General features: G+C 41.7%; 1 protein-coding gene across 1 annotated transcript in view; it reads right to left on the bottom strand.

Annotated features, from left to right (window-relative positions):
- LOC116066036 (tyrosine-protein phosphatase non-receptor type 14) overlaps positions 1-21,177 on the bottom strand; it is a 40,958-nt gene extending 19,781 nt beyond the window's left edge. Inside the window, exons 1-3 of the mRNA XM_031321776.2 lie at positions 20,763-21,177; positions 9,838-10,225; positions 3,220-3,395 (exon numbers count right to left, since the gene is read on the bottom strand). Of these exons, the coding sequence (XP_031177636.1) occupies positions 3,220-3,395; positions 9,838-10,011 (350 nt within the window). The 5' untranslated portion in view covers positions 10,012-10,225; positions 20,763-21,177. The remainder of the gene's footprint in view (positions 1-3,219; positions 3,396-9,837; positions 10,226-20,762) is intronic.
- Positions 21,178-22,809: the final 1,632 nt, after the last annotated feature.

Here is a 22,809-nt window from a genome sequence, read left to right as displayed (position 1 = left end):
CAGTTAAGATGAATTTGTTTATAAAACCAAGTAATCTGTCTTTTCTTTTCTTACAATCATGCTGATAACATGAACAGAAAACTTAAAAAAAAACAACAACAAAAAAAAACAATGACCTACATCTCAGTTGGTAACTCACAAATCTAACTATATACATTTTAAGGTAATTAAAGTATTCTTAGGTTACATTTTAATTTTAAAAGTAACTTTCCTAAAAAAGGCTTTTGTGAAACAGTAAATCAAAGCACCACTGTCCGAAAAAAAACGAATCCACTCACTCCTACTCTGTTTTTACTCACAAGCACAAACATACTTTTCTACGTGGGCAGCAAGCTTAATCTCAACATAAATAACAATGTACAAACCCAAAGCAAAGTGTTGCTGCCAAACTTTTACTTTCTCTGTCCCCATTTGTCTTTCTCTTTGCCTTCTCCAAATCCCCCCCCCCCCCTAATCAGACCAGGTGTGTAGAAAAATCAAAGATCTGCTTCACTGGATCTGACCCAAATCAACCTAAACTCCATAAATGATCTACATTTAACAAAAAAAGAGGGCCATCAGTTGTAACTCATCATTTTTACACTGACTGATTTTCTCAAAGGAAAGTACAGACAGCATAAGAGCAAAGAATGCTTTTAAGGATTTTTTTTCAATTTCCCTTGATTAGGCCTGAGTGATTAAAAAAAAAAAAAAAGTGTTTCGAACTTCATCAAAAAAGTTGTGAAAATAGTTTTCAACTTTAAGGGGACAGGGTTTTTAGAAAAGCTTGCCTCAGGGAGCGTGTATGTTCTTACAATGTGGTGTATTGTGACTAACTGTTCTGACAGGGCTGCAGCTGGCTTCTGAGAGGATTCTTGGGGGGAGTTTGCGAGGTGTGTAAGGTGAGTGAATGAGTGTGTGCATGCTTATAAGTGTGTGTGTTCTGTAAACCAGACATCCCCCCCCAAAACCCCTTTACCCCCAGCACTTCTGCTGGGAGGAATGTGTGGTCCGCCTCCTACGCTTGACGGCTGTGCCAACATTCCTGACAAACAAAAAAAGAGAGAAAGAGGGAGAGAGAAGAGGAGGACGAAGAGAAAGAGAGTAAAAATGTGGGACTAGAGTGATGTGGTGATCTGCTCTTGATAAAAAGGAGTAGGGGTGACACTATGTAGAGGGATTGTAAGATATGAGAAAGAGAGGGGTCTTGAGAAAAAGAGGCAACCATTGTTCCCTAAATTGCCCCTAAGGCTCCATCATAACCCCTTCAACCACACACACACACCTGCAGGGGTTTCCTGGAAAACCATCTCTTTACCAGAGTAGAATCTAGCTTCTGTATAACGAACCTGCAGATAAACGCACACTCTCTCTATTACACACACAGTGATCCCAGGCCAGTTGATGATACATGATGATTTCATTATTTTCTATGTAAGCACAGAAACAGCATGTCCAGCCCTGCCTCCACACACACACACACACACACACACACACAGGTTTCCTGGAATACCATCTCTTTACCAGAGCAGATCCTAGCTTCTGTATAACGAACCTGCAGATAAACACACACTCTCTCTATTACACACACAGTGATCCCAGGCCAGTTGATGATACATGATGATTTCATTATTTTCTATGTAAGCACAGAAACTGCATGTCCAGCCCTGCCTCCTCATAAAGCGAGGCAATTCAACAGCATAAAGGGTTAAAAACACACACACACACACACACACACACACACACACCTTAAAACTAACTCTAGTGTCAAACGTCAAGCTGTGACCTGCAATCGACCTTTCCCACATCCAGCGAAGCAGAAGCCACAAATTCACCAGCTCAGTGCGAGGCAGACCTGCAGAGTGTGCGTGTCTGTGTGTGAGAAGGAATCTGAGATGGCAGACAGTCCACTACACACTGACCCCTAGATGCCCTTTTCACAGCTAACTAACATGCTCATTCACACTCTCTTACACACACACACACACACACACACACACACACACACACACACACACACACACACACACACGTTGATAATCAGACTGAAATGACATCAATTCTAAACCAATTAGCTGTTCAGATGAGAGCCAGGCGTTTCCCATCATGCCCTGGGTCTTGAAGACGAAGGAGAGCGTCTGCGGCGCCTGGCTCTCAAAACTGCGGCTGCCTCAGTCTTCTGAGGTCGGGATCAAGTGGGACACAAGTCTAACCAGCATGCATTTTGCGCCAATCGCCGATGATCGTTTCTGCGCAGACGTGGCTCATCTCGAACGAGCCTAGCGCTGAACAAATCAAAGATGTGACCAGTGATTCAGAGGTCTGGAACCACAGTAAATGTACCCATCTATAACCAGGTCCATTCAAAGATCACACACAAGATTCTAGGGGTGGAACGGTACATGTTTTCGTATTGAACCGAAACGGTACGGGCGTCACGGTTCGGTGCATGAATTTAAACGGAGAATACACAGTATAAAAATAAATAAAACTTACGTTGGGCTCAGAACCGTAAACTTTAGTTTGGACAGACGCCTTGTTTCTTTAGGCTAACTATATTAGCTTTAGCCAGGCAGGGAGCAGCTTTCTGCAGTGAAAAATGGCCGGGAGACGTCGTGATAACGTTGCATTAATCAGGTAATTTAGTTTGTCTTTGCAGAGAACAGAGATGCTGTATTTTCAGTTTTATAGCTGATTGTTTAATTTTGTTTACAAGTTACAGATGGAGATGATGGGGGGTACTTATTGTTTACTGTTTACATCTTACTTTACACATTTCAGGCTGTTGCAGCTAGCTCATGGGAGAGACTATATGACACTAGGTGGTACAGCCTGAGACATGCACAATAAAAAAAATTTGTCTTTTTTAACTTTTCCCTCCATTGTACCTAACTCGTACCTAACAGTGATGTCTGAACCGAGGTATGAACCGAACCGTGACTTCTGTGTACCGTTCCACCCCTACAAGTTTCATTTTCTTCCTATGCCATCAATCAGTGTCAGTATGACACCGTTACCATGGCAACCTATCTCGTCCTATCTGGTAGTGAGATACATCTTTTCTTTACTTGAACACTTCTCATCACAGACACAGCACACATGACATGACTATTTTAATGTACATGTCACAGGAAAAGCAAACAAAGAAAATGAGAAGGCACTGTTGTAACTAAATTTAAAATATATAAAATAACATGTAAATGTCTGACAAACTATAAGTGGTGTTTGGAGACTCCTCACCTGGTGGCTTCTTGCTCCAGCCGGGAAACACTGGGCACGTAGAACATGACTCCGAAGAAGAGCAGTGGCTCATTGCCAAACTTGTCCAGCTGCTTCTTGAGGGGTTTCTCCAGCTCCACCCAGCGATGGGCCGGGGCCTGGGTCTTTCCTTGGAACCACAGCCCGAAGTAATGGGTCTGGAGCCAAGGGAGAGATGGAAGGAGGAGGTCAGTGTGGTGCACAAGGTCAATGGATGGAGATGACGGAAAAGGAAACAGGACAAGGAGGGGGGGAAAGAAATAAATGAGTGAAAGTGTCATGAGGAGCTACAAAAGAAAAGATGATTTGCAAGCTGGATGAAGAGAGATAAAGAGGCCAAAGAAATAACTCCGGGAGACAGGAGGGAACCAAGGAAATGGCGATAAATGGGAGAGATAGTGTTGGGATGGGAAATAGGGGTTTGTAGGGTTGCACGATATTGACAAAATGTGATATTGCGGTATGGATTATGAATATTTCGATATTTTTAAACATATGTAAAATTACAAAAATTACGGGAAAACGCATCAAAATAGATTCATAACAAATTAAACAAGTTTTCTTACAACACGGTTTATTTCAACTGACATTACTGTCATATTGGACTGGTCCAACATGAATAAATAAATAACGACCATGTCTACAGAACAGGACATGTTTTACTGGTTGTACAGTATAAAATAAATAAATAAAGAGAACAGGACACAACTTTTCTTTCGCTTCTCGGATTCGTTCCGTTTTTTGTTGTCTCTATCTATTTCTTCACTTACACTGTCACTCTGTTGAAATATGCACACACGTGGTACGCTACATAGGGTTTGTCACGTAGTGGACCCGTGCGCTGACGTGTACTAACATGTGCAAGTGGCACGGTAACTGGCCAATGAAACATGATCATTATAGCGTTTCAAGCTGGCTCTAAATCGAACACAACTAAGCCACACAGCCAACGGACGGGACGCAGCGCTCCACAAAATAAACAAAATATTGCATACTTATTTCGACACTTTCGATATAATATTGCACAACGTGATATTGCGATAACAATATTGAGTCGATATATCTTGCACCCCTAGTTTGTAGGGATGGAGAGAAATGGGTTGAGGAGGGATATTGGAAATTAGTTGAGAAATACATTGGGGACAATTGAGCAGACAGGAGATTAATAAGCAGCTGAAATACAACCAGCACATATTTCTCAATTTCAAATCTGATCAAACCTTTGACGTCAGCAGCATAACTCTATTAACTAAATATTAGACCGGACCTTTTGCCGGTAAGATTACCCTGGGAGAAAAGAAACAGGCAACGATCCTATCTCACTGAATCAAAATGAATGAAGTCTCTTGCCTATTGTTTTATCTAGAAATGCATATGCTATTTGGAAACTAAACACAATTCAGCTGAATAAACAGCAGAAACAACATTCAGAGATAACGACAAAGGTGAAACAGTTCATCTAAAACGTGCTGTACCAACAAGAGCAGGTGTTTAAGCAGATGAGTGCTGTAACCAGTTTAGACTGCAAGAATCAGCCCTGTAAGTCTCGCAAATGTATCTGCAACTTGGAAGAGACAGTCATTTGTGAAACATGATACTGCTGCCATTTGCAATCTGTGTGTAAGCTGCGCTCCCAAACAGCTTTTGTGAAACGGGCCCCTGACCTGCATCAGAGTTTTCTCCTAAATAAAGATCTCACTTGCTGACGATTGCTGGGCGATATGGAGAAAATCAGATATCACGATATTCTTGACCAAATACCTTGATATCGATATTGCAACGATATTCTAGGGTTGACAATTGGTGCTTTAACAAAATATCTTCACACTTAGATTTCAGATAATCATCGGTAATGTGGACATAATGTCTAAGTGGGGAAAAGGCAAATAATAGAACAGCTAGAACAGTCTGTTAAGTTCAGAAAAGTACATCACTTTACTGTAATGCAGCCTTTAAAACCAGTAAAAGACAACACTTATGTCATATCACGATATTACGATATCCAAAATCTAAGACAATATCTAGTCTCATATCACGATATCAATATAATATCGATATATTGCCAAGTCCTAATCTCCCTAAGTTTGTCAAACTACAGTATATATACCATATATAAGCCCCAGTACTACTAACGGCTAACTATATATTTCATTGGTGTGTGTGTGTGTGTCATATCAGGAAGAGGTAAGCACACCTGTTTAGTCACCGTGCTTTGACTCTACTGTAATGAAAGTTGTAAAGCTGCAGCTGCAAGAGCACACATATATACACACATACACAAACACTATTTCCTGAAGGTCTCAGGTAGAGCAATAAAGATGAAAACAACAAATTCTGATTGACACACACTCACACAGAGTCCTGAGATAGCGTGCGTGCTGGGGCAGACAGCTACTGAAGCTGAGGCGTCACATCACCTTATTTATAACATCACTGACACCTGGCAAATACCACAACACTATGTGAGTACGCCGCTCCTCTCTCTCACTTTGTCAGCAGCTCCAGCTGGCGCAGACTCACAGTTGAACACACGTATTCATCCAATTCAATCAGTCGTCAACCAAAGAAAAACATATTTTCTGCGTTCTGTGAACAAACTGCCTGCCCTTTCACACGCAAAACAACTCCACGTACAAACAACAGGCCCCATGCAAAGCTACATACCTGTGTGAGTTAAACCTTGATGAAGGAAATGTAAAGAAAATTAGGGAACAGAAAGAAAGGGATGAGAGAAAACACACAGCATGGACAGGAGGAGGGTAAGTGGGAGATGAGCAGTATCTCTTTCTTCTGCAGAGAAAAGAGGACAGAGGTAGCCACGCTTCGTTAGAGACAGACAAGGACCCTGCAGGAGAGACAGCAAAGGGCAGGGAGATACACAGGGTGTGGGGCGAGACGTTTGGCCATCACCACACATGCAAACACATTCTGACAATGCATTCATAAATATGTGAAAGTGTGAGAGTCAAAGTTGTACTTGTTTTTTTCAGTGCATGCTAGATATGGGTGATTACAAAGGAGCGATATGTCATATTTTGTGAGACGATATGAATTTGAATTATAAGAGATTTTGCTATACACTCTCCTGCTTAATAATAATCTGGATAAGAGCATTGTGAACAATGCTGTCAAATAACATGACTGTTAATGGCAATATTTAATTTTCAAGTACTTTCATTTGTCAGGTATTTTCCTTCCTGGATTAGCCAGCAATTGACATACTTGCCTGTTTTTTATCCCCCATTTTTCCATATTGCCCACCCCTACTAATAGTAATATTTATTTGCTGAAGCTGACAACAGGTGATATTTTATATCAATATTTACTACCTTTTCAATAAGATCATTTGTATATCCTTAAAATGTCAATGTGAACTTCCGGTTTGGCGATGTAGGTGTGAGACGCAGAGCAGGGGGGCTCCCGATTAACTCTCTTAATTACCCAAATAACTGATGACTTTCCTCCAAGATTTTATCAAAGTGTCGGAGTTGGTGTTCCTGGTCTTTTGACGTGACAAAATAAGTAAGCAGCAGAGACGAGCGAGCGCACAATCTAATGTTAGCTTAACTAGCAAGTTAGCTTCTATGGCCGCGGCAGCTAACGCTACTACTATCGCTGACGAATCTGAAGATGGCCATTCTGGAGACTCTCTCTCAACGCCACAACTGCAGAACCAGCTAAACAACGTACTGGTCTTAAGGAAGACATGGCCACACTAATCCAAAAATCGATGAAGCCCCTGCAAGCCTCAGTGGATGGACTGCGTGATACTTTTCAAGGCTGTCTTACCACAACAGAAACCTTGGCAGGCGACAACTTCGAACGGCTGTTCGCAGCTGAAGCCACCATCAAATCGCTCCAGACCCTGAACACGTCTCTGTCCGACCGCCTTGAAAATCTGGAAAATAGGTCTCGCAGAGCTAATCTGCGCATCCTGAATATACCTGAAGGTAGCGAAGACGGCCAAGACCCCACTATGTTTGTATCCAGGCTGCTGAAAGATGCCATTGGAGCGGACGTGTTTGCAAATCCTCCAGAACTTGACCAAGCGCACCGCGCACTAGGTCCAAAGCCTGCAGAGGGACGACCTCCAAGACCCTTCATCCTGTGCTTCCATCGGTACCGAGAGAAAGACCTCACCTTGAAATGGTCCAGACAGCACCAAGTAAAATATGAGGGAATTACATTGAGGATATATCCGGACCTCAGTACCACCCTCGCAAAGAAACGGTCCGCATTCAATGGCGTTAAGCAGGCTCTCTACCAAAAAGGAGCGCAGTTCCGTCTACTTTTTCCAGCCCAACTCACAGTCACTTTTGAATGAGAAAATCAAACTTTGTATGATCAGTGTGTGGCTAAAATGCTGTCGCCCACTGGCTAACGTTAGCTGTTTTTCATCAGAGGACTGACGTTTTCTTTGTAAACTCTTAAATGTTAATTTCATTTCATTTATTTTTTTATAAATTTGTTTAACGGGTGAGCTGGCTGTTGTATGACTGGCCATAAAGGAGTAGTACTGATCACCGCAATGTATATTCATTGGTTATTGTTAGTTGATAATACTCAATGCAAGTATTTTGCCAATTGGCAAAGAACAGGCCTCTATAGATTCAATGACCTTTACATAGACAGCACTTTCGCTGATTTTAATGCCCTTTCTGCCAAATTTAAGTTACAGCACTCCAGCCTTTTCCGCTATTTCCAGGTTCGTCACATTGTGCGATCCATTAGCCCATTCTTTCCTAGTCTACCGCCAAGAACGGGACTGGATATAATTTTGCAAATTCCTGTGCTCGTTAAAGGTCTTACCTCAAGGATATATAATACTAGCATGTCTCTTAGTGAATTATCACTTAATAAGATCCGAGCAGACTGGGTTGAAGAAACTTGGAATAGCTATATCTGATGAAATATGGAATAATGCCTTGGGTAGGGTAAATGGGTCAACATCATGTGCTCGCATTGGTTTAATTCAATTTAAGGTTCTTCATCGTGCAAATTATTCTAAGGCCAGGCTGTCCATGATCTACCCTAACATAAATGAGTTATGTGATCGGAGCGACCTCCAGCTCACCCAGTACGAGCGTGCGCCCCATGTAGGCTGAGTCCTCTGCAGCGGCCCGGGTTCGAGTCCAACCTGCGGCCCTTTGCTGCGTGTCATCCCCATCTCTCTCTTCCACCTTTCCTGTCTATCCACTGTCACTTTCAAATAAAGGGAAAAGCCCCAAAAAATAATATAAAAAAAAAAAATGTACTTATGTGATCATTGCCACACAGAAAAGGCAGACCTGTCCCACATGTTTTGGTCCTGTAACAAGCTGAACACTTTTTGGACTACGGTATTCCAGACCTTGTCTGAGGCATTTGACAGAGATATCCAGCCTAGTGCTGAAATGGCTATTTTTGGTGTTCCAGGGGAAGGTATACAAATGACAAGTAGACTAAAAGATGTGTTTGCCTTTGCAACTCTTCTCGCGTGGAGAAGGATTTTGTTAGAGTGGAAATCGGAACATTCACCCAAAGCCTCAGCTTGGATGAACGACCTGATGCTATTTCTGAAGTTAGAAAAGATTAAATATTCCAGTAGAGCAAATTCCATAAGAGCTGGGATGCTTTGGGGTTTTATTTTGAAAGGCTCAAGACTCTTCCCGAAAATTAAGAAGGAACTGCATCCTCCATAACTAACCCTGCTCCATTGTTTGAGCTCTCAGCATACTGAAGTATAATGATAAGAGCTGATGGCAAATTAGCCTATATACTTGCATGCATCCACAGACATCCTTTATTTGTACCTCTACATATGTATTTGTATGTGTGTGTGTGTGTGTGTGTGTGTGTGTGTGTGTGTGTGTGTGTGTGTGTGTGTATGTATGTATGTATATATATATATATATATATATATATATATATATATATATATATATATATATATATATTTTATATTGTTACTTTATTTTAATATATATTTTTATTTTATGTGTATTTATTTACTTTATCACCTACTTGGTACAATACCCTGTATATATGTTGGAAAGAAGTACTTTTTTTTCCTGTATAACTATTATTTGCATAGGCAGTATGTGGGGGGTGGGGGGAGCAAAAAAAGCAAGCTAATTGCTGTAAGCAATTGCTGTTCTTTTTTGCAAATAAAACGATTTATAAAAAAAAAAAAATAAAAGGACACACAGCGGGCCGGGCAATAGTGCTCATGATGCATTGACAATCTATCGAGGAAATGACACTATAGGGTGGGACGTTTATTGGCAAAGGCTGATCGATAAATTGTACTCTGACACAAAAAAAAAAAAAAAAAGTCAACGTGTCCCTCAGAGTTCTGTTTTTTTTGGTACAATGAACACAGCACAAACTCTTCATTAAACCCTTGATATGTGCATCTGCAAGGTTAGCAGTTCCTTATGTTGCCTTCATGTGTTTAAATCAAGGAATGATAACAGGAATTGAAAAATCTGCATTTACAAAATGTGGCACAGATTGCTTTTGCTTAGATCAATTACAAACCTCCAAAAATGTCCAAATATTAGCTGACATATGAGTCTAACACAAGCATGTACATGGGTCACATAATAAAAGACTCCTCACCTCCCGTAGCTCCAGCCTTTGGGCCACCGCCTCCAGACATTCCTGTCCCGTACTCTCCACTGAAAGAGTGCATTCAATCACATTGCTGTCCAGCAAGCGAATCCGTGTCACAAAGTAGTTCTTGCTTAGGACGTTGTAGCGCCGTGTGCGCCGCAGCTTCAGCCGGAAGGGCATGGCTGGCTGGAGGTCCCGTTGAGTCAAAGGTCAAAAGTCACTTGGGAGCAAGCAAGCAGAGAGAGGGGGGGCAGGCTCTATGACCTGGCCGTCGCCCTCCTCACTCTTGCACGACGCCAGCCACACCACTGGGTGGAAAGATGCACCCTGGCAAGGCGCTGGCCCATTCCCAAAGATGTCCGGAGAGAAGGAAGAGGAGGAGGATGAACGGGTGCTGCAGGGATAGATGAAAAAGAGATGGATTAGTCAATAATAAGAAACTCCGGAAAAATATTGACAAATAGTTTTGGGCTTTCTTTTTAAACTTTAATTATTTGAGCCCACAGGAATACAAAAACTATGTGGTGCTCTAATGAGTAAACATTCTTCCTATCAAACCTTCCCACATCATATTTCCCTACATTATCATCCTACCTCACATACACAAGCAGAAACAAAAACCAGTTGGGGCTAGCAGAATCACCAGCGATAACAGAAGCAGCAGCAGCCGCAGCAGCAGCCGTAGCCGTAGCCGCAGCCGCAGTGCTACGATGTTAGCCAAGGCAGGAATCGCACGGTAGCAGACAGCTTTATCCTATAGTTATGGCAGCTGCGCTCTCTCCAGCCCCATGAGGCCCAGCGTTGAGCAAAGCTGGGAGACAGAGGCAGAGATGTAAAGCTATGGATGAATGGACATCAAACAGCCGAGAGCAGACATCCATCTGAACCCGGCAGCTGGCTTTGAGGAACTAATGGAGCTTCTAAGTCTCATATCTGCCTGTGTGGGAGGCCTTTTCTTTCCTTTTTATCTCCCCTCTCCCTCTCTCTGCCCAACAGCAGCACAGTGCTAGACACTGAAGCGTACAGTGTTGTAGTGTGTAAGATCACACACATGCGGTGGTGGTACAGATGCTTCCACAGAAACACTGTTTGTCAGCTACTGCCACAAAACGTAATTTCATGTCAATAACAAACTCATAAAACTGTTAATTACTGCAACAAATGCAAAATTATTAGACAAGCCCACACACACACACACACACACACACACACACACACACTCTGTGGTTTTAAGGTTGAGACAGGTCTTTGGGGAACACTTTGAACACAATCATCTCAGTGTTAGTCATCAGCTCTTAGCTTTCATCTGTGATGAGGACAGAGCTTTGAAGTAAAGCAAACACAAGCACAAGTATATTTACTATATTTATATAGTCACATCTGTAGTATACCGTATATATACCGTACGCAACACTGAGAAATAAACCTAAAAAAAACTTTTCTCCCAGTATAAAACCCGGGCCACCAAGGGCTAATGCTGGTGTTGTCAACGGGAATTAATTGACATAGCTAAAAGCAGTGTCATTTTAAGGGTGGTGGCCACGTTGTAGCCTTGTTAGACAGGAACTACACCACAAAACCAAAAAACATCTCTACACCTCCAAACTCAGGAAAGAACAACCTCTTCTCCATACAAAAACACTGACAAATCTGATAACCGATTCCAAAACCTTTATGAAAGTAAATGAAAACGGAGAGACAAAATGCATCAAGTATGAGAAAAAAGACAAACTGTACTATAAAAAGACCGTAATACAACACAACAAGCTCCAGTGAACAGGATAGGGAAAAAAGGGGGGAGGAGTAGAGAGGGAGAAAGAGGAGGAGTAAAGATGGAGTGGATGTGTTGCTTCTTGTCCCGGGCTCTGGCAATGTGCTGTTGATAGTCAGCTTGGACCCCAGCCCAGATTCCTCTCTATACTGACTGGAAAAACAGAGCACACCTGACACAAGTATGCACCACAAGGAAGGAGTGTGTGTGTGTGTGTGTGTGTGTGTGTGTGTGTGTGACGAGGCTGAGTGAGCGGGAGAGAAAAGACAGGCGAGCGAGTCTTGAATGAAAGAGCTACAAACTGCTGACTTACAGCCTTGTTGTTTGGTTGTTTGAATCAGACTTGTCTTTTGTAACAGCCGTGCCCCTTTGGAAACCGTAACACATTCCTTACTCCTGAATCCATCTAAGACAGCTCACTGTAATGTGGCATCATCTTGTATTTTTTATTGGGCGTTCATGCCAACACACACACACACACACACACACACACACACACACACACACACACACACACACACACACACACACACACACACACACCGAGCGAGACAGCCACAGCAAGTGAATAATTGGGCTACAATGGGTGAGTAAATCAGCTTTGCTTTGGGATATGCAACCCCAGCCCCCACCTGACCCAAACTACACCCCCTTTGACCCCACCCCCTTTTGGCTCGGGCTTAGGGGAAGTGACATCAGAGGTTGGCGGTAAAACCTCCCCAAAATGCCTCAAGAAATGTTCCCAAGCACACAGGCCCCGCAAGGTCACTGTCAACAAGCCTACATACGCAGATAAACACACAAATAAAGACACATACTTTCACTGTGTAGTGTACAAACATAGACATGCATGAACAGAGCACACCACAAACACACAGGATCACACACACACACCAGGTTATTCAGAGGTTAGCCAGGGACCAGACAGCAGTTAGTGCAACTCTAAACTAGTAATCAGTGGCATGGTTTGAAGTGTGTGGTTGAGTAAAGCCAGACAGACAGACAGACAATAGCAGGGGACTGAACCCACTCCTCGACACAAAAAACGCTGCTTCAACGCCACGGTAGCGCTGCAGCAACATTTTCTCCCAACCGTCGTGTTTATTTCCAGCGTGCAAAAACAGCGTATACGTTTATGAATTTGCACATTGTAATTTTGTGGCATGGAGAAAACGAGAGGGAAAACTGAGGGAAGGGTTTGTTGTTTTTCTTTTTCAGGGTAGCAAGCTTTGGCTAAATATATATGTAACCATTCTCATCTTTTGTTGTGTTTCTTCTTTATCCCCTCTAGACTGCTGTGGTCAGGGGCAAAAAGGTGAAAATAAAAAAGAGAGAAGCTATTTTTGCGCGTGTGCTTAAACTACATAACCACAAGTATATCATTTCCTTAACACTGTTTGCAGATGCATTGTGTGATTACATTATTTGTTTTTATAAATCAATCAAGATAAAAGACGTTTAGCGTGCATGAGCCACCTAGTCAATTCATAAAAGGTGAACAATTAGAAGTCTGATCTTACAGACCTGCATACTTTTAACTGAATACTAGATTAATAAAGTTGTGTGTTTGCTCCCATGTACAAAAGCAAAAAGTGTTGTGTGCTCCCGTCAGCCTGGCATCAGATTAATTTCTACCAAGCATTTTTGTGCTTGTGCGTCACAAAATGTCAATGTGACCAATTTAAACAAAGATGACTGACTGATTATTACCAGCAAGTTGTAATTTATTAAATTTACGAAAATAGTTCAATGAAACGTGTTTCTGAAAACATTTTAAGCGAGAAATAGGCCATTAATTTCCCATTTTCCCCTTTCAGATCTGACCAGATTTTGACAGGTGTTCGTCACTCATCCCGCTCGCCATTTCCAGGTTAGCACTCCACCAATCAGATTGGTCACTGAGTCTGACTGCCCGCCCTCCGACCCAGACTCGAGTCACTGACCTCGCCAGACTGTCCGACAGCCGATTATCGGGTTGGTGTGTCAGGGCCTTTAAGAATGCAACAGTGTGTTTATCTGCTCTAACGTAAGCTACAATCATTAGAATGTCCAGCTAACTAGCTTACTATCAACATTATTAACCCAGCATTACTTCATAGACCAGGGAGCATATTACCTCAGTGTGGAAGGCACTCCTGGATGCTACTAAATCAGAGTTTAGGCCAATGCTTCCCAAACTTTTTCTGCAGGGCCCCCCTGATTCATGTCCTTTTCTCTTGTTTGCTTGCCAGTCAAACAGGGTTATGTTAGAACAAAATAACAGTTTGATCTTGCATGTTTCATTATCATACTTATATTAGCTAGGTCTACACTGCATTATAAGAACAATGTGGTTTCTAAAATTACCAGGTCTCCTAAAAGGGTCATGAGCTGAGGAGGATGCTATGTTTTTGCCATAAACATTTAGCTTTAGCCTCAGTCTTTTAGCATTAGATCATGTATGTAGTCATCAAGTGAATATCAAAGACCCTTTTATAGGTTTCTCGTTTTAAAACCAAACATTAAAAAAGTCAGCCAGAGACAACGTTTTCAAACAATTCACTGAGCTAACGTTAGCTAAATCAGCTAATCTAATCTTAGGTCACCAGCTAGAAATGAGAATCCTGCTTTTGTCTACCTCTGTCTGAAATAAAAGGACCCATTGTTTCCAAAATTACGAAGAATTTAGATTGGTAACTCTTCCCCCGTTATTATTGTAAACTGCGTGCTGCGCAGTGCGGGAACATAGAGCCTGACAGGTGTAGCAACAGTGACTGTAATGAGCAGGGTTTAACAAACAGTCAGTCCTATGTGTTAACAGCTGACAAAAGATGATATAAAATCAGTAAAACACCAATGTTGTCACAGGTTTCCCCCCCCTTAGTGTGTGATGTTTTGTTGCCTGTCATCTCTCTACTCACTCAGGTGTGGATTCAGCACACAGGGGCCACCTGAGAATTATAACCAAACCAAAACAAACCACTACAGCCAGCCAATCAGCATTACATGACAAAACCACAACCAGACGGTTGCATTTAGTTGCGCATCTGCAGCTCAAACACCACAGAAAAATCACCTAAAATGTTTTGCTTTAATAATTACTTTTACATTATTGACACATAGACAAGTTGTAAAAACAATTATTCCCACGCATCTGCACAGTAACAGAGCTGCTGGTCTGGGTGCCTGAGTCTCTCTCAGGGCAGCCTGTCTGTCGCTTTGCTCCATTCACATCCACACAATAGCGGGAACAAAACAGCACTTTGTCGCCTACTGCTAAGACCATTAGACACAGGCCACCAAGAGCTGAGGACGCAAGTGTAGCGTGTGTAACTCAATCAATCTGATCTCTGTTGCTGGTCTCTGTCTGAAATACCAACGCCACCCCCTTCCTCCTCCCCTCCTGTTACACATGAGCACTGTAGCAAAACAAAGGGGTTAAGTGCTCACAGCTCGTAACTACTCTTCCTCCGGCATACTCTTTTTACAGTTTGGTCTACGAGCATAAACCAGGCCTGGATCACAAGGTAAATCAAGTAGTAATTACAGCTAATAATAGTATCATAATTATATGCCCTTTTTATTTGCCAAGTACATTTACACATACGAGGAATGTATCCTCTGCATTTAACCCATTGTTACTAATATGAAACAGTGGGCAGCCATAGTCCGGTGCCCGGGGACCAACTCCAGTTGTAATGCCATTACCTATGTCAAGGGCAATGACAGGAGTTACCTAGCGCGCATGTCTTTATGTGTCCTAATGTGCTCAGGATACCTTTTCTGATCATAGAAAGATGTGATAAAGGTCCCATCGTAGGTTCCCTGAGCACAAGAGGTCTTCAATTTGCTTGTTTTATCCAACTAACAGTCCAAAAACAATATTTATTTGATAACCATTATAGGCTTAGAAAATCAGTAAATACTGACATCTAACAGTCTGGAAGCAGTACATTATATTTGGCATTTATGCTTTAAACATGTTTTTCTTAAATATATTATCAAAGCAGATGTCATTCTAAATGAATCATTTAGTCCATAAAATGTTGAAAGACAATATGAAATTGCTCTTTATGTCCAACTAACAGTCCAAAACCCAAACATTTACAATTATATAAATCAGAGAAAGAGAAAAACAGCACATTTTTATGAGACAGGAACTAGAGAATGTTTGGCATTTTTGCTTAATGAATGACAACAAAATTATTGTTGTTGTTGTATAGTGTCCTTTCAGAGTCTGCAGTCACACAGAGGACTCCTAACTTGACTATATTTATACTGTATGGGTCTAAGAATTTTGTCACTTGCTGTATTGTCCTAACTGAAGAAGAAGAAGAAGAAGAAGAAGAAGAAGAAGAAGAAGAAGAAACTTTATTAATTATTTATTTATATTTATTAATTAAGGGGAAATTATTTTTTTTCACTCTGTTGTTACACACAGGCCTGAAATACACACACATGCACAGGACCTATATGCACAAAAGGAGAGATGTCAGAGTGAGGGAGCTGCGGCTGCCCATGCAGTTGGGGGTTCTGTGCCTTGCTCAAGGGCACCTTGGCAATGCCCAGGAGGTGATCTGGCAACTCTCCAGCTACCAGTCCACACTCCGTATGAGGACTTGAACCGGCGACACTCCGGTTCCCAAGCCAAGTCCCTATGGAATGAGCTACTGCCACTCGCAAAAAGCCACCCTGTTACTCCAAACAGAGCTAAAAAAAATTTAAAAAATCTTTCTTCAGATTTTAATCCTCTTTTGCCTCACTGGCTTACCATGGAGCTAAAACAAGCTCAGTAGTGAGATGTTTTTGGGGAAATACCGCTCTGAAGTGTGGACACATACAGCCAAAGGCGGTCAAACATCAGCTGCTGGGAGCTGACCCCAGATCAGACTTGACTGAACCTTGCTACCCATTTCACTGGGCAATAAAAAACAAACTGTTTAACCTTTTGCTATATGAAAAAAACACATACAGTAAATGAACATGCATGCACACTACACAACAAGTGCTCTCCTAGCATGTCTAAGGGACAGCAGAACACAGCACTCTGGCCGTGTGTGTGTGTGTGTGTGTGTGTGTGTGTGTGTGTGTGTGTGTGTGTGTGTGTGGCGCAAGACAAAAAAAAAAAAGTAGTAGACTTTGCTTTATGTTTCCTCACCTGAAAGGAATGAACTTAAATATACGTTCCACAATATACGGTATGCTTACACAGTCCCGCACACACACACAAACATACTGTCTGTCACACACAAACATTAGCAGCTGCAAACAGATGGTGGAGCCAGGCGGCCAGACTGTGTGTTTCTAACAAGCGCATCTGCTTTTTCACTTTCCATCTCTGTCTCTCTCTCTCTCTGACACACACACACACACAGACACACACACACACACACACACACACACACACACACACACACACACACACACACACACACACACACCAAGGGGTTCAACAGGGGGGTGGAAATCATGAAAGCTTAATTCAAAAGTAAAACAAAATTCAGACATTTTTAAATTGTATGTATAACTGAGAACAGATTCCCACATCTTACATTTTGTTAATTTAGCAGCTGAGTTTAAGGACAGTCTACTGTGAATAACTGCTACTTTCAGCCAATGCAATATCACGTCCTATTTGAAAATGGCAGGGATTTAGGAATGCTCTAAAAAGATCCACTATATCATCCATAGGGCTGGGCGATATGACGATATATACCGTATCGTCAAAACAATATAACATCTATAATGTCTATCGTATATATTTTTCTATATCTTATATCGCGATTTCGAAAACCAGCAGCCAAACTGCATTACACAATACATCATTTGGCCATGGTTTTATAATAATTTTCCGGCTCCACATTATGTCTGACAGCACACGACATAACCCTAAATACAGTATATTAAAACAGAATAGAAATAGGTGTTCATGGGCTGCAGCACTGTGCCACAGTTGGCAGTGATAAATAGGGAGTGCCCAATGTTTCAGGCTGGCATAGACATCTAAACAGTGTCACTAGAACATGAAGATGGGGAGGATCAAAGAAGGATACAGCTTATCACTGGCCAGAGACTGTGTTAAACCAACAATGACGTAGCGCTACCGACTCATCCCGTGGCAGTGACATCTGGGGATTGATGACATGGAGGCAGGGAGAGTTTAGAGATATGATTGAGAGAAAGAGTGCAGTGTGCATGTGTGTGTAAACATGCATGAGTGTCCCTGCACCGAATTGAGAAAATAAAGGCTTAAGATAAGTAAGGATATGGAGAACAGGGCAGAAAGGGAAGAAGAGGTGTGACAACGGTGTTTGAGGCTCTTATCATGTTGGTGCAGTTGCTCAGGACGAGGGGGGAGGCGAGGTGAGACTGAGGGGAGGATGGAGGGAGGGAGTGACAGGCAGTGAGGCTGATAGCGGCAGCTCTTTACTCAACAACAGAAACATGGGACCATCATAAACCGTCGGCCACCATGTCTGCTCCAGCCAAACCACGGTGCTGTTCACATTTTCCATGACCCCCTCCTCCTGGGAACCACATCACACTCACACAACCATACACACAAACACAACTCCACACACACATGCTCAATCACAAAAAAGCCACAAAGTGTTTTCTCACAGCTGAACCCCAAGGCACTAACACTAACAGGGACCTCAACAGCACCGGGTTTACAGGCCTATGAAAGCAGCAACACTTTGGAGTTGCTACTGCTTACATCCGGCTGTATCTAACACACATAATGGCCACAAGGAAAGGAAAATTCACCCATTTTAAACTTGAGATCAAATGGAAAATATCTCTGCTTGATGCTCTATTAGGAGAAAAGTGAAATGGGATAATCACACACTGCTCACAAAATGTGTGTTTTACATGTACAGTTGAGGCCCATATGTGGGCCACATCATGGGAAAAGTAACATTTGGGCTGATCAGAAGGAGAGGGGTCTGACCTGCCGTGGGGCAGCAGTGATTGACAACTGGCCCACAGCACCTGGAAGGTGGAGTGTGGGAGAGTTGGGCAGGTCACAGCACGCTCTCTGCTCTGTTGTTGTCTGCAGCCAGAGAGCAGAGCACTTACACAACTCTGACAAAAGCTTCTCTAATGCACTTACCACACACACAAGTTACTGATCGATAAACCCAGATCGCACAATATTGTATATTATACTATTTCATATTATTAGTATGACTTTATAATACAAATAACTATTATTATTGCTCTCCTAAAACTCTGATTAATATTTTCTTTATACTAAAGGTTATTTGTTTTATGACTGGAACTTAGGGTGACACAGCTAAAACTAATAGGACAATCATGAGGAATAATTGCATTTAGGGCTGCAGCTATTGATATTAGCACTAATCTGTTGATTATAAAATGTCAAAAAAATTGTGAAAATGCCCCTTTAAATGCTTACTAAAATGAATCTTGATTTTATCATTAATTTAGACAGCCTTACTTTGAATCACAACAACTTGATATCTTTATTTCATCAGGACTTCCTTCAAATAGTACGAAAGATGTCACAGCCTTGACTCTGCAGCATTTCAAGAGCACCACAAGTTGACTTTGAAGAAATTCTGTACATTTCATGGCCTTCAGTTAAACTGCTACGACAATAACAACAATAACTTCTTCTCCCTCCCTCTCTTCCTGTGCTACAGTGTGAGCACTTGACCAAAATTACAGGTATGATTGCCCCACATAGCAATCAAATGGCCATTAGACTCAAATGAAAGAATGTCAAATGAAAAAAATTACCACTGGCTACACAAACAATGGCCACTTTTCCTTTTACATACAGGCTTGCATTATGCAGTAAACACCTACTATAATCTTACCATGCTGAACATAAACAAAACATGCCTTTGGGACTTGGCATTAACATGTCAGGAGCACCTTGAAACTTTCCTTTTGTTTTCAAATATGACAGAAGACATGGAGGGCAACAAATGGCGCTGCTTTTGTGGAAGTAATCGGAAACATATAATGAATATTTAACCCTTGGGTCTCGACTCTTAAACAAGCCATGAGGTGATGAGAAGCATGGATGAAGGCAGAACCTACAACTCTGACTTTTGGTCCTTTAAATCCTCTACCAGTGTTTTAAAAGTGGTGCGTACTTCCAAGCCACTTGCTCTGGCACCATATAATTTACACAGCATGCCTTTGAGCTTATAAAGACAGCCAGATGTGTGTGTGTGTGTGTGTGTGTGTGTGTGTGTGTGTGTGTGTGTGTGTGTGTGTGTGTGTGTGTGTGTGTGTGTGTGTGTGCAGCCTACGCCTCCTGCAGCTACGCTATATTTGCCTTTACAGAACTCTCCCCTTTTTTTTCTTTTTTTTTTTACAGTAATGGTGGTTGTCCAAGGTGCATGTCCAAACACATCTTTTACATACTCTCACACAAACATGTGTAGGATGTGAGCAGGGCAAAGCAAAATGATAACGTCATCATCACCAGGCTCATCATTTAACCCATTATTGAAAAACTGTAATCACCTTTGAGATGAATGCATGTGCAGCTCTCAGTCTCTTGTTTTTACCTGGATGACTCTATGCATTGTCCACTAAAATCACAGTCGACAAACTTCTGGTAATGTAGGTAGCTTTCAGTGTACAATTGTCATTTCTAGGTGTAATACCAGAGGATGATCTAGATCATCCAGGTGGTGTAAACTCTGCCTGGCATGTGCCTGTTTGCCTCCCCAAGAGATGTCCATACTGGAGGGGGGTCCTGACCTGCAGAGGGTTTCCTAAAGTCCCTTTAATATATTAATTTAATATAACTTCAGTACAAACGTTGCCTAACTGGATGTTTTAGGCTGCTCTGATTGGAGGTGTAACACTTCACACTGTTTTCCAGTTATCTGCAGGTTATTTAGTTCTCCCTCACACCAAACAGTAGTCCACTTCTTATCAAGAGGAGAGGAGGAGAGGAGGACTGGGGGCTCTGTCTGTATTTTAATGTATGTTTATCTGATGGAGGACGGGGGTGGGGGCTTAGCATGAGAATATTTGGGATCCCCTGCGTGCACCTACGTGGCCCAGCCGTTTGGCCTACATTTTAACACTGCTGAGTGAGACTTTATTTTCCCTAACTTCAGGAATGTCTAGACGTTTTGGAAACAAATAGGAGCATAACAAAACTCTCCTGTTTTTTTTTAACAAGACAACTCACCCTTAATCCTGTGCTACATGCCGTTTCTGCTACCCACTAGAGAAACTCCTCTTTGCTCGACGGCGTTGAACCTCACAGCAAACAGATAATCCTCATGTCGTTTCTCCTTATAAATAAATTGTGGAAATATGTAGAAAAACAAATCTCGAGAGACTCTTAAATCATGCGAGCGCAACTTTCAGAACAAAAAAAGCTCAAACTCAGTCCTGACGCTGCTTCAACTCCCAAGTTAGTTGTCCCGTTTTTTTTGTTTTTTTTTCACGGAGCACAAAAGTCAATAAAAACAGTTACGAAAAGTTCTCCCACTCGGCCGTGGATAACTACGACGTGGTCTGATTCTCGCGCAGGGACTTATTCTTCTGTATGTTTAAATAGTAGTGGTACCTCTTGTCCAATGGAGGCGTTCAGGACAGGGGAAGAGAGCGAGAGGAGCATACGCTGCATTCAAAAGCAGCAGAAAATATTGGAATCTCGAACTTCAGTTTAAGAAGGTGTAAAGAACCGGTTCGGGACCCTCACAAAGGGTCGCAAGAGAAATCCGAGAGGTCACGAGATGATTAGAAGGATAGAAGGCAGACATTTATTTTTTGCTACATCAAATTATTGAATCAAATTTTCAGACTTTTCTTTGCTTTCTTGTGAATAAATGGATAATTGTACCTCTACTAATTATTGATATAAAACAAGGAAAATCACAAATGCTACATAACTGGTGAGAAGGGCTCACAAGAAGACATTTTGTTTTAAGACATCACAAGCCAGAAAGACTGGAGACACTTGCGTAAAGAAAAAGGAGATTTGTTGTTTAGGAGAACAGCTGATGGTGAAAGTCATTAATTACATAGCACCTTACTTAAAGTAATAGTTCACATTTTGGGAAATATACTGTCATATAGCTTTAACTTGCTTTCTAGTTTTTACACTTAATAATGGTTAATAATGATATGTTAATTAGCGGGTAGTCTTACTTTGCCAGACCCTCCTCCAAAGTGCGCTGAAGGAGGGAATGCGAAGGATATCACATTAGTGGGCTTCCCGGTAGGTGGATTTTGTTTCTTTTAACAGAGCTAAGCTGGCTGTTTGCCCTTGTTTCCAGTCTTTGTGCTAAGCTAGGCTAACTGGCTGCTGGCTGTACCTTTATATTTGTCGATGTTCTCATCTTATTCTCAGCAAGCAAGTGAATAAGTGTTTCCCAAAACACAAACTTAAAAACTCATGCTGCTTATTAGTAAAAAAAATAAATAAATAAATAAAAAAAAGTTTACAAAAAAGATTAGTCAAATATATGTAGGCCTATCCATGTTAATTTTCTCCACTAAAAATAATTAAAAGTGCGCAAATCGCTACATAAATGAGAGCTCGGAGGTCGCAGCCATGGCGGGGACCGTGAAGGCAGCAGTGGGTCCAGATGCCTCCTAAGCACCGCCCTCTCCACTCTGACATCAGACTGGAGGAATCTGAGGAATGCCGGGCTCCTGGGAGAAGTCCTCCTCGTTTAATGGTTTTCCAGGGGCCACAGAGGTGACTAAACGACGAACAAAGGAGGTCCCCTCACAGATTTATGTCCCCCCCTTTTTGCCTTTTAGCCAGGGATGAGTTACAGCCTCGGTGGGGCAATTTATTTGCATAACCTACATCTTTACAACATGTAGGCTTTAGTAGGCCTATGTATAGGCAAATCTGGACATTATTTCACACAATATATAGTATATTTTGATATTGTATAATATAATATAATATAAACACTTTATTTACCAAGTAGATTTTACACATACAAGGAAAGTATCTTCTGCATTTAACCCATCCTAACTAATTAGGAGCAGTGGGCAGCCATAGTCCGGCACCTGGGAAATATATGAGCTTATGAGTAAAACACTTTATCAATTAATGTATTTTCTTTTAGGTGCTTAATATAAAAAGCAGCAAAAAGTGTTATATACTTCTGTGTTAACTTAAAAGTAGATAGTATGTGGTAATATGTATGATTCAAAGTCAATATTCCCCTAGTTTAACCAGGAGCAGCCAAATAATGAGATACAACTTGTAT

The sequence above is a fragment of the Sander lucioperca genome, chromosome 19, assembly GCF_008315115.2.
Source record: "Sander lucioperca isolate FBNREF2018 chromosome 19, SLUC_FBN_1.2, whole genome shotgun sequence".
Lineage (NCBI taxonomy): Eukaryota > Metazoa > Chordata > Actinopteri > Perciformes > Percidae > Sander > Sander lucioperca.
This window is presented reverse-complemented; position numbering and strand designations above follow the sequence as displayed.